The sequence below is a fragment of the Carcharhinus amblyrhynchos genome, unplaced genomic scaffold, assembly GCF_965287045.1.
Source record: "Carcharhinus amblyrhynchos unplaced genomic scaffold, sCarAmb.v2.hapA scaffold_37, whole genome shotgun sequence".
In the NCBI taxonomy this organism is placed as follows: Eukaryota; Metazoa; Chordata; class Chondrichthyes; order Carcharhiniformes; family Carcharhinidae; genus Carcharhinus; species Carcharhinus amblyrhynchos.
In genome coordinates, this window is record NW_027649778.1 from 6,057,752 (window position 1) to 6,071,113 (window position 13,362).

At 46.4% G+C, this 13,362-nt stretch overlaps 1 protein-coding gene across 2 annotated transcripts in view; it reads left to right on the plus strand.

The window, feature by feature from the left end:
* Positions 1–13,362, plus strand: part of sympk (symplekin) — a 61,615-nt gene that overhangs the window by 18,726 nt on the left and 29,527 nt on the right. For both annotated transcript variants that reach the window (XM_080218163.1, XM_080218164.1), the window contains exons 8-10: positions 2,335–2,574; positions 8,830–8,981; positions 12,530–12,680. In XM_080218163.1, coding sequence (XP_080074289.1) covers positions 2,335–2,574; positions 8,830–8,981; positions 12,530–12,680 — 543 coding nt within the window. The remainder of the gene's footprint in view (positions 1–2,334; positions 2,575–8,829; positions 8,982–12,529; positions 12,681–13,362) is intronic.

The following is a 13,362-nucleotide window of genomic DNA, read 5'->3' on the forward strand; positions in this document are numbered from 1 at the left end:
ACTTTGCACATTCATTCCATACTTCCATTCATTCCATGTGCAGACATTGTTTAAATTTCAATCTAATAATATTTGCAGGTTTTACAAAAACAGGTACGTTTGTTCGAGTCACCTATTTACCCTTGCATTTGCTGCAGATACTTCCAACTCATCTTGGTATCACTACCCCCTTATCTCTAATGCTTCTTGCTGTTTGACTCATTATTACTAAAGCCATCTTTGCGAGTTGTGAAGTGCAGCTGGAAATTCTGCTGCCTAAGTTACATGAATTCTGTTCTATACTATCCTTTGTAACAAAGTGGCAAGCTGGTTTTCTGTAGCAAAGTGATCTGTAACCATTTTATATTACTTTCTTATTAACTAAGCACTATGGCACAGTGGTTAGCACTCCTGCCTCTCAGTGCCAGGGACCCGGGTTCGATTCCAGCCTTGGGTTACTGTCTGTGGAGTTTGCGCATTCTCCCCATGTCTGCGTGTGTTTCCTCCCACACCCCAAAGATGTGCGGGTTAGATTGATTGGGCATGCTAAATTGACCCAAGTGTCAGGGGGCTTGGCAAGATAAATACATAGGGCTTAGGTGGGATTGTTGTCAACACAAGCTCAGTGAGCTGAGTGGCCTCCTCCTGCACTGTAGGGATTCTATGAAACTCCACTACATAATTATATTAAAATTTCAACCTTTATCATTTACTTTTCCACAACACACAATCTTAGGACATCCCAAGGCACCTTATAGTCAATGGACTACTTTGAAATCATCAAATCCTTGCAGTGCAGAAGGAGGCCATTTGGCCCATCAAACCTGCTCTGACTCTGACAGAGTATCTTACCCAGGCCCCCTCCCATTCCCTATTCCTGTAACCCCATACATTTACCATGGCTAAATATTCTAACCTACACATCCCGGGGCACTAAGAATCAATTTAGCATGGCCAATCCACCTAACCTGCACAATTTTATAGACATTTGTACTGTCAGCAACATGGAGGCCAATTTTTATTCGACAGTCTCTCTCAAACAGCAGTTAGTAACAACTAGATTGTTTACTTTTAAGCAATGTTCACTGAGGGATTAACATTGGTGAGGACACATGGGGAGAACCCTTCCTGCCCTTGTTCAGATTGTGTCATATGTCCTATTATGCAATGCCATCAGGGCCTTGGCTGAATGTCACATGCAAACATGCATGGAAAACAGGAGCAGGAGTAGCTTTTCAAGCCTGTTCTGCCATTCATTTTGATCATGGCTGATCAAATTCAATACCATGATCCTGCTTTTCTCCCATATCTCTTGATCATTTTAACTCCAAGAGCTATATCTAACTTCTGCTTGAAATCTCACCAATGTTTTGGTCTCAGTTGTGTTCTGTGATAGTGAATTCCACACATTCGCCACCCACTGGGTGAAGAAATTACTCACAGTCCTAAAAAGGTTTACCCCTTATCCTCAAACTATGACCCCCTAGTTCTGGGCTCCTTCACCATCGGGAACATTCTGTCTGAGTCTACTCTGTCTGATTCTTACTCTTCCTTGGGACAAACACCCCGCCTCCCTCCACCAGAACTCCTGTTCATAAGAGTTTGCCCCTCTGCCTGGAGCTCTAGATTTATCTCGCTGCCTGGGGCTCCTGTTTCCCCAGGTCTCCTGCTGTCCACTTCCCCGGAGCTCCAGATTTACCCCCTGCCCCAATCTGGGGGTGCTGCTGCTCCCCTGAGCTTTTGTTTTCCTGTTCCCTTCAGTGTTATGTCCTCCTTGAGCTCCTCCCGTCTCGATACCTCCTGCAAGGCATAGATCGACTGCAATGAGAAGCAGGCACACCCATCTTAAAGTTTATTTACTAGTCACAGTAAGACTTACTTTAACACTGCAATGAAGTTACTGTGAAATTCCCCTAGTCGCCACACTCTGGTGCTTGTTTGGGCCAATGCACCCTAACCAGCACATCTTTCAGACTGTGGGAGGAAACTGGAGCACCCAGAAGAAACCCGTGCAGACTCTGCACAGACAGTGAACTAAGCTGGGAATCAAACCCGGGTCCCTGATGCTGTGAGGCAGCAGGTTCACCCACTCTGCCACAGTGGAGTCCTTGTGGGTAAATAATTGTTTTATTTGAAAGGAAAGACTTTACATTCAGCATTGTCACTGAGTATTTGGGCGCACTTACGCATTTGCAAAGAGATCTTTCATCCAAAATTGTTTTGAGAACCCCTGGCCTGGACAGTGAGCAAGTGCAGTGGCAGAAAGATTATCTGGCGCGCGCAGTTCAGGTTGTGAGGAGCAGCTTGTCAGCCTGAGTAGCCGCCATCCTTTTCACATTGTGCTTTTGATTTCAGCGAATCTGCCCCCGACGTTGGCCAAGTCCCAGGTCAGTAGCGTGCGGAAGAATTTGAAGCTGCACCTTCTAAGCGTGCTGAAGCACCCATCCTCCTTTGAGTTCCACGCCCAGATCACCACCCTGCTCTTGGACCTCGGCACACAGCAACAGGAGATTGCCCGCAACATGCCGAACCTGAAGGATGTGAGGAAGCGGCACCGAGAGGAGGTTGACCAGGGCATGAAGAAAATCAAAATCGGTAAGAGCGGACTGTTTTGATAACAGAATACTTTGCGCTGGTTTTAATAACCCAGTCATGGAGTAGAAGGGGACCACTTCCCATCATTGGTGTATCCTGTAATTGCAGGCTCATTCCTGCTGTGGCATTTTCAGCTATAGAATCCCCACAGTGCAGAAGGAGGCTATTCAGCCCATCGAGCCCATACTGACAACAATCCCACCCAGACCCTACCCTGGTAACCCCACCTTGCTAATCCCCCTGACACGAAGGGGCAATTTAGCATGGCCAATCCACCTAACCTGCACACCCTTGGATAGTAAGGGGCAATTTAGCATGGCCAATCTGCCCAACCTGCTCATATTTGGACTGTGGGAAGAAACCAAAGCACCTGGTGAAAACCCACGCAGAGACAGGGAGAATGTGCGAACTCCACTCAAACCAGGTCCCTGGCACTGTGAGGCAGCAGTGCCAACCAAAACAACCCAAAATCAGATCAGCATGTTCCTCATTGCGTTGAGGATTTTGAAGGTGTAATGTCTCTTTTAACCCATCACATTCGAGATCTGAGCTTAATTTTGCAGTTTAAAAACCAAGTCCTGCGGCTCTTCCAGCATGGGAATCTGAAATAAAACCAAAGGGCTGGAAATACTCAGCAGGTCAGGCAGCATCTGCAGAGCAAGGAACAGTTTCGAGTGGAGCAGGATTTGAATATGTTCCATATCAGATTCAAAATGTTAACTGTTGATGCCAAAATGTTGAATGTATTCAAGAGGCGGACGGATGTAGCACTTGGTCAAATGAGATCAAAGGTTATGGGGAGAAAGCAGGATTAGGCTATTGAGTTGGATGATCAGCCATGATTGTAATGAATGGTGGAGCAGGCTCAATGGGCTGAATGGCCTCTTGCTACTCTTATCTGCTATGTTTCTCTGTCTACAAATGCTGCCAGACCTGCTGAGTCTTTCCAGCACTTTACTATTTTGAATTTTTCACTTCTAACCTAACCCTAGGCTTTCTTGAGTCCAACCCAAAAGCAAAAAGCTGCAGATGATGCAAAGCTGAAATAAAAACTGAGAATGCTCAGCAGTATGTGTGAAGAGAGGAAAACATATGTTAATGTTTCAGACCTCTTGCCAGATCTGGGGAATGTTAGAGATCAAAAAGACTTTAAGCAAGTGAACGGGTGGGAAAGACAAGATCTGTGGCAGATAGGAGAGATTTAAGTGGCGAAAGAGTTGCTAGTTCGGGGTCAAAGAGTGAAAGTGGGACAAGTAAAGAAACGAGTAATGAGTTCGAATGAGATGTGAATGGCAGAGTAATGGACAGCTGCTCTGCGGAAACCAACATTGGAGTAAAACTAAATGAGTAGCACAGTGGTTAGCACTACTGCCTCACAGTGCCAGGGACCTGGGTTCAGTTCCCGACTTGGGTCACTGCGGAGTTTGCACATTCTCTCTATATCTGCATGGATTTCCTCCCACACTCGAAAGACTGGTACTGGGATTAGGCGCATTGACTGTGCTTAATTCTCCCTCAGTGTACCCGAACAGGTGCTGGGGTGTGTCGACTGGGGAATTTCACAGTAAATTCAATGCTGTGTTAATGTATGCCCACTTGTGGCTAATAAATAAACTTCTACTTTATCTTTGGGCTGTGGGAGGAAATCCACGCTTACAGTCAACTAAAGTTGAAACTGAACCCAGGCCCCCAGTGCTAACCACTGTGCTGCCATGCTGCCCAATTGGCCATGCTGAATTGCCCCTGAGTGTCAGGGGGATTAATAAGATAAACACGTGAGATTACATGGATAGGGTCTGTGCATGATTATTGTCGATGCAGGTGCGATGGGCTGAATGGCCTACGTCTGCACTGTAGGAATTCTGTTCTGCAAAGACCAAGGGAAACAAAATAGAGACAAAGATTACAGTCTGAAATTGTCAAATTCGATTTTAAATGCTAATTGGAAGATAGGGTGATAGGGTAGGTTTGGGTGAAAGGAAAATTATCAGGGAGAAGGAGGTTGGACTGCGTCTGTTTCAATGCGAGGAGTGTGACGGGTAAGACAGATGAGCTCAGGGCCTTGATGTTTGTGAGGAAGTTAGATGTGGTGGCAGTAACGGAGACATGGTTGCGTGAAGGTCAGGACTGGCAGCTGAATGTTCCTGGGTATAAGTGTTTTAGGTGTGACAGAGGAGGGTTGAAGAGAGGTCGTGGGGTGGCGTTGTTAGTAAAGGAGCACATCACAGCAGTGCAGAGGGAGGACAATATGGTGGAGTTAGGGATTGAGTCGCTGTGGGTGGAGTTGAGGAATAAAAAGGGAGAGATCACGATGCTAGGGGTATACTAAGGCCACTCAACAGCCCGAGGTCAGTGGAGGAAGGTATTTGCAGAGGCATTTTAGATAGGTGCAGAAAGAATAAGGTGGTTGTAGTGGGTGACTTTAATTTTCCTGGAGTGGATTGGAAGGTGCCTAGAGCTGGGGGTACAGAGGGAGAGGAGTTTGTAAAATGTGTGTTGGAAGGGTCCCTGGAGCAGTACGTAACTAGCCCGACTAGGGAGGGGGCTATACTGGATTTAGTGTTGGGAAATGAGCCGGGGCAGGTGGTTGAGGTAGGCAAACTTGTGGCTAACAGTGACCACAAGTCAGTCTAGTTCAGGATAAAAATAGAAAGGCATGAGTGCCGTCCGAAGGGGAGGGTGCTGAACTGGGGGAAGGCGAGCTATAGCCGGATTAGGAGGGAGCTGAAGGACACTGATTGGGAGAGGTTGTTAGCTGGCAAGTCCACGGTTGGTAAGTGGGAGGCTTTTAAGGGCAAACTGATAATGTTGCAGAAAAGGCATGTGCCGGCAAAGAGGAAGGGTGGGAAAGGCAGGATTAGAGAGCCGTGGATTACAGGGCGTATCGAAGACTTGGTCAGGAAGAAGAGGGAGGCATATGTTAGGTTGAAACAACTGGGAACGGAGAGTGCACTGGAGGAATATAGAGAGAGTAGGAGGGAGCTAAAAAGGGGAGTTAGAAGGGTGAAAGGAGGGCATGAAATGGCTTTGGCTGATAGGATTAAGGAAAATCGAAAAGCATTTTACTCTTATGTTAGGAGCAAGAGAGTGGTTAGAGGGAAAATTGGTCCTCTTAGGGACAAAGGAGGGGAGCTATGTATCGAGTCTGAGGGAATGGGGGAGATCCTGAATGAATACTTTGCGTCGGTATTCACGAAGGAGAGGGGTTTGGTGTCTTGTAATGTCTTGGAGGGAGCTGTAGATCAGTGGAAGGAAATATCCATTACGAGGGAGGAAGTGCTAAGGATTTTAGGTCGCATAAAAACGGATAAAGCTCCGGGGCCTGATGGTATTTATCCCAGGCTGCTTAGGGAGGTGAAAGATGAAATTGCTGGGCCTCTGGCGCAAATCTTTGTCTCTTCTTTGGACACAGGTGAGGTCCCAGAAGACTGGAGGGTAGCTAATGTGGTACCGCTGTTTTAAAAAGGGTAGTAGGGATAACCCTGGTAATTATAGACCAGTGAGTTTGACATCGGTGGTAGGAAAATTATTGGAAAAAATTCTTAGGGATAGGATGTATGAGCATTTGGAGCGTTGCGATCTGATTAAGGATACGCAACATGGCTTTGTTTGGGGGAGGTCTTGCCTCACGAATCTGGTAGAATTCTTCGAGGAGGTAACAACAGTGGTTGACGATGGGTGAGCCGTTGATGTCATCTATATGGATTTCAGTAAGGCGTTTGACAAAATCCCTCATGGTAGGCTGGTAGTAAAGGTTAAGGGACGTGGGATACAAGGACAGGTAGCTAGGTGGATCGAAAACTGGCTGGGCAATAGGAGACAGAGAGTAGTAGTCGAAGGGTCCTTTTCTGGCTGAAGGTCAGTCACCAGTGGTGTGCCGCAGGGCTCAGTACTGGGACCTCTCCTCTTTGTAGTATATGTAAACGACTTGGAAGAGGGCGTATGTGTTGTGATCAGCAAGTTTGCGGATGACACCAAGATGGCAGGATTGGCAGATACTGAGGAGGACTGTCAGGTGACACAGCAGGATATAGATAGGTTGGTATATTGGGCAGATAGATGGCAGATGGAATTTAATCCTGACAAATGCGAGGTGATGCATTTTGGAAGGAATAATGCAGGGATGAGTTACGTGATAAAAGGTAGACCGATTAAGAGTATAGAAATACAGAGGGACCTGGGAGTGCAGGTGCACAAGTCTCTGAAGGTGTCGACACAAGTAGAGAAGGTTGTGAAGAAAGCTTATGGAATGCTAGCCTTTATAGGAAGGGGTATAGAGTATAGGAGCTGCCGTCTAATGCTTCAGTTGTACAGAACGTTGGTTAGACCGCATTTGGACCAGTTCTGGTCACCTTACTACTGGAAGGACATAGAGACCCTGGAGAGGGTGCAGAGGAGGTTTACCAGGATGTTGCCTGGCATGGAAGGACTGAGTTACGAGGAAAGGTTGGAGAAACTGGGGCTCTTCTTAGAAAGACGGAGATTAAGGGGGGATATGATAGAGGCGTATAAAATACTGAAGGGAATAGATAGAGTCAACAGTGGTAGGCTTTTCCCTAGATTGGGGACAATTACGAGAGGTCACGATCTAAGGGTGAGGGGGGAGAAGTATAATTTGGATACGAGAGGAAGGTTTTTCACGCAGAGGGTCGTGGGGGCTACCGGGTAGGGTGGTGGAGGCAGGCACATTTGACTTGTTTAAGGTTTACTTAGATAGGCACATGAGGATGGAAGGTTATAGTAGAGGGTATTAAATAGGGTCAGAGCCTAGGGACGACACCGGAAATGTAGTATCACGTGAACGTTTTGTCTTTTATTCCACAGGTGTCGGTCCACCTTGTTGTCAAACGAGGGGCATGCACACGGTGGGTCGTTCATGGGCTGCTCTTGGAGGTTCTGGGAGTGGCCTAGTACTTCGTGTCGTTGTGTGTGCTTAATCCTGGACCAGCAGACGGGCACCACAACAGCTCAGTGACTATCACTGCTAGCTGTGCAGATACATGGATTTGGGCCTGTGTCTGTGGGAGTTTGCGCATTCTCCCTGTGGTTGCGTGGGTTTCCTCCGGGCGCTCCGGTTTCCTCCCACACCCCAAAGGTGTGCTCTTAGGCTGATTGGTGTACCAAATTGACACTATTCTCCCCTGAATCTGGCTACGTTAGGGGTTCCACTCACATACACACAGAGCAGGGTAGGTGTAGGAAGATGCGGCAGCGTGGGCTCGTTGGGCCAAAGGGCCTGTTTCCCGTGCTGGGTTGTTCTTTGTTTTTTGTTCTTTGTATACGGTGCCGTACCTCAATGTTATCCTGAGCTTCGTTGGAACACTGGTGTCCAGATTATGTGCTTGAGCCTCTGGAGTGGGAAATGAACCCACAACCTGCAGTCTCACAGGTGGAGAATGCTACCCACTGAGCCACGGTTGACTATTGGTTTTTGTCCGGACAGCTAAACTGTGTCTTTGATTTGATTTATTATTGTCACATGTATTAGCATACAGTGAAAAGTATTGTTTCTTGCACGTTACGCAAAAGAACATACCATTCATTGAGAAGGAAAGAGTGCAGAATGTCATTGCTAAGGTGCAGAGAAAGATCAACTTAGTGTGAGATAGGTCCGTTCAAAGTCTGATGCAGCAGGGAAGAAGCTATTCTTGAATCGGTTGGTACATGACCTCAGACTTCTGTGTCTTTTTCCTGACAGAGAAAGGCAGGAGAGAGAATGTCTGGGATGCGTGGGGGATCCTTGATTATGCTGGCGCTTTGCCAATGCAGCAGGACATGTAGACAGAGTCAATTGGTGGGAGGCTCGTTTGCGAGTTGGGTTGGGCTACATTCACAATCTATTATAGTTCCTTGCAGTCTTGTGCAGAGCAGGAGCCATACCAAGCTGTGATAAACCAGAAAGAATGCTTTCTATGATGCATTTGTAAAAGTTGGTGAGAGTTGTAGCTGACATGTCAAATTCTTTAGTCTTCTGAGAAAGTAGAGGCATTGATGTGCTTTCATAACTATAGTGTCGGCATGGGGGGGAACCAGGACAGGTTGTTGGTGATCTGAACACCTAAAATCTTGAAGCGCTTGACCCTTCCTGCTTCGTCCCCATTGATGTAAACAGGTGCATGTTCTCCTCTATGCTTTCTGAAGTCGATGAAAGTCGCCTTCATTTTGTTAACATTGAGGGAAAGATTATTGTTGCTGCACCAGTTCACCAGATTCTCTGTCTCATTCTGTTGACCGATTGTCTGTTTTCCCTGACAGAGCAAATGGGCGAGGATGACGAAGACAAGGATATTGAACAAGCGGCACCTTCCACGTCTAAACCATCTTCATCTCAGAACACGCAGTCTGCCATCGATGTCACAGCCCAGTTTCTGATGCCCCTGCTCTTACCGGAGAATGTGGCAAATCTGGTGAGTTCTGGATTATGATGTGGAGATGCCGGTTTTGGACTCAGGTAAACACAGTTAGAAGTCTCACAACACCAGGTTAAAGTCCAACAGGTTTACTTGGTAGCAAGTGCCACTAGCTTTCAGAGCACTGCTACTTCATCAGGTGAGTGGGAGTTCCCAATTGCCTGGTGTTGTGAGACTTCTTACTGAGTTCTGGATTAACCAGACCGTGGCAGCTGAAACTCTGCTTGCCCCAGTTTGCTAGAAACCGTGGAGCATTGAATAAGTTAAGCTTCTTGCAAACCTTGTCTTGTCGGAAACGGTGTCCTGTATTTGTCGCTTCGAGTCATAGAGGTTTACAATATGGAAACAGGCTCTTAGGCCCAACTTGTCCATGCTGTCTTTTTTTTTGAAACCCCTAAGCTAATCCTAATTGCCAACATGGAATGGTATATGATTCATATTTTGAGGCTCAGAACTTTTACACTGTTCAAATATCTGAATGGCCACAGAGGAAGAAAGATATTCAAACGTGAGAAATAAGAAGACTGGCCCACGCTCACAGCTAATCTTGGACACCAAAAATATATCCAAGCCTTAAATATATTCAATGATGGTGCATGCACTACCCTCTGGGATTGAAAATTCCAGAAGACTTTAAGCGAAGGAATCTCTCCAAAATGTTCATCCCCTCAGCCGGAGGCTGTCCCCATGTTCTAGGTTCCCATTCTGGTTTTTGTTGTCAATTTTGCTACCAGGGATGAAACTTAAAAAAGAGGTTACCTAAATGTGAGTTGCGTACTTTGTAATTTAGGTGTGATTTGATCAAAGGTTTTGAGATGTTGTGAGTAGTTCGAAACTATTTCTGCTAGCTGGCAAGTCTAGAACTAGGGAGCATAGTCTGAATCCTTCATAGAATCCTACAGTACAGAAGGAGTCCATTGGGTCTGCACCACCCATAATCCCTCCAGGCCCTACCCTCGTAACCCCATGAATTTACCCTAGCTAGTCCCCGATACTAAGGGGCAATTTAGCAGGGGCAATTCACCTATCCCACACAACTTTGGAAACTGAAGCACCTGGGGGAAACCAACACAGACACGGGGAGAATGTATAGATTCCACACAGGCAGTGACCCAAGCTGAGAATTGAACCCAGGTTCCTGGCGCTGAGGGGCAGCAGTGCTTGCCACTGTGCTGCCCTTCAAGATTGAATTTAAAATACATGTCTACATACTAAGATGGGGAGGGGTGTTTGAACTCCTGTGTAAGTGGCAGTTTGGTTTGAAAGCTGAGATTGTTGCATTCTAGTTAAGCAAAGGCATTAAGAGAAGTGGGGCACAAGTGGGTGTAGGTCTCGGATAAGCCATAATGCCATTGACTCGGGGGGGCTCATGGCTTCATCCTCTTTCTGTGTCCCTGAGATCCTCTCACCATTACAGTCTCCCAACCATGTGTGCCAAAGAGGAGGAGGTAGGGAGGAGGTAGACCCTGAATTGGCTAAAAGTGAGAAGGGAGATGTTTTTAATAAACTAAAACAGCAAGAGAAATTAGTTCAGCTGGAGGACCATTCCGGGACTTGATAGGTTACACATAAGGATCCTGAGAGAATTGGAGGGAGGCAATGGCATGGTAACACAGAGACCCAGGGTAATGCTCTGGAATGTGGTTCCAATCCCACCGTGTGAAATTTGAATCTGGAATTAAAAGTATTAATGTTCACTGTTGCAGATTGTAGTAACAACTTGTCTGGAGCCTTGCTTCAGAAGACTGAACTAAACTGCACATCCAGGAGCCGACAATTTCCTGGCTTATCCTAGTCTCTTTATTATATCACCCGGTAAGGGGATGCTGTCACTGGACTAATAATCCAGAGGCCCTGATGATTCTTTGGGGACATGGGTTCAAATCCCAACGCAGCAGTTAGTGGAATTCAAATTCTGTTTATAAAATCTGCAGTTGAAAACAGGTCATGGTGATCGTGGCATGTTGCGCTGATTGGTGTAAAAACCCATCTGGTGTATTAATCATTAATTCGTTTGTTAGTCACAAGTAGGCTTACATTAACACTGCAATGAAGATACTGTGAAAATCCCCTAGTTGCCACACTCCGCTGCCTGTTTGAGGGAGAATTTAGCTTGGCCGATCCATCTAACCAGCACGTCTTTTGGACTGTAGAAGGAAACTCACGCAGACACGGGGAGAATGTGCAAACTCCAAACAGAGTGACCCAAGCTGGGAATCGATCCCTGAAGCTGATGGGTAGCAGTGCTAACCACCGTGCCGCCCTGTGCCGCTTCCTTTTAGGGAAGGAATAGTTGACTCCTAATTGCCCTCTGAAATGGTCTAGCATGCCACTCAGTTCAAAGCAATTAGAGATGGACAATAAATGCTGGCCCAGAAAGTCAAATCCCGAGAATGAATTACAAAAAAATAGTGGAACCCCCGGGCAATATATTTTGGGGTCTGTCTAGTGGTTGAGACTAGCGAGTGACCAGTGCAGTATTTTCACAAAGGGAGACCAAGCTAGTTTTAAAATCTTTGGGAGTTCATTTTGAAATCTTGAAGAATTAAATTGTTAAATATTTAAGTCACAGAGGTTTTTTGTCTTCTACTCATCAGGACAAACACAACACCAAATTTCTAATGTTCACGGCAACTTGTACCATAGGACAAAGTGTGCTAATTGGTTGGCTCTGGTTGAGAATTTGTGATAACGTGACGAGGAACTATAGGTTCCTAAGTAATTCAAAAGGTGCAAGGCTTCAAGACATTCCTTTTGTTTGCAAAGGACAGGGCCTCTGTATTCAAATGTACTTGATTTATTGTCACGTACTGAGATACAGTGAAAATTATTGTTTTGCAAGCTAGCCATACAAGTCATAGCACGCAAAGAGTCGCCATGTGTCGGCGCCATCTTGGAACATACATGTGCTCAATCCACAGTGAGAGAAGTTCCACATCTTCATTCTTTCCCCACTTGGGAGGGAAAGACAGAGCGAGGGAGTGGGAGACGGTGTGCTGCTCCTAACGGGCGTAAATGAGCCACGTTACGAGCTGGACTGGTTATGTTAAATTCGTTGCTAGTGTAGCTATTTGAACACTTAGGATTGCCCAGTAAGCGCTGCCCAGTGAGTAAGATGCTCTTTCGTAAAGTCAGTGCAAACCCGATGGGCCTAATGGCCTCTTCCTGCACCATAGGGATTCTGTGATAAAATGGAATGGAAGAGGTCTGGGGGGGGAAAATGGTGAGAAATGTTTCCATACACCATTGCATTGCTACGAATGTGCTTCTCAAGTTGGTGATTCGAGCACTTCAGTAGGGATTTTAAAGGGGCTGTTTAAATCCAGGTGGAAGGGATTGAGGATGGAGCAAGAACATTTGACTGGCCGTACTACTCATGTAGGTGGTAACACCAGCACTGACTGGTTGGACCGAATGGCCTATTTCTATTGGAATCTCCTTGTGGGGCTGCAGGTGTTTCAGACGCTTGACCAACCAACCGCATTGACAGTTGCATGTAGTGTGGGATCATGTGCTGGTAAGCTTCCCCTCTCTGTGTGTCTCAGGTTTTGATCAGCATGGTGTACCTGCCAGACGTGATGCCAGCCTCCTTCCAGGCCACCTACACACCAGTGGAGTCAGCAGGGACAGACGCGCAGATTAAACACTTAGCCCGACTCATGGCCACGCAGATGACATCGGCAGGCCTGGGACCAGGTAACGTGCTTTCAGTGATGTTGTTCTTGAGAGATCAATATTGTACAGGACACCAGGGAGAATCGTCCTGCTCTTGAGGTTGTGGGATATGTAAAGTCCACCCGAGAGCAATGTCTCCACTCTGACAACGTGGCAAACTCTATCATTGGAGTGCAACCTCTGTTTTTATTTATTTTTTATTCACTTATTAGTCACAAGTCGGCTTACGTTAACACTGCACTGAAGTTACTATGAAAATCCCCAAGTCGCCACATTCTGGCTCCCATTCATTTACACTTAGGGAGAATTACATAGAACATAGAACATTACAGCGCAGAACAGGCCCTTCGGCCCACGATGTTGCGCCGACCAGTTACAAAAACTATGACCCACTAGCCTATACCAATCCCTTTTCGTCCATAAACCTATCCAGAGATCTCTTAAACGCCCCCAAACTAGACGCATTTACAACTGCAGCAGGCAGGGCATTCCAATCCCTCACCACCCGCTGGGTAAAGAACCTACCCCTGACATCCGTCCTGTAGCTACCCCCCCTTAATTTAAAGCCATGCCCCCTCGTGCTAGCTTTCTCCATCCGAGGAAAAAGGCTATCACTATCCACCCTATCTAAACCTCTAATCATCTTATATGTTTCAATAAGATCCCCTCTTAGCCGCCTTCTTTCCAACGAAAACAACCCTAA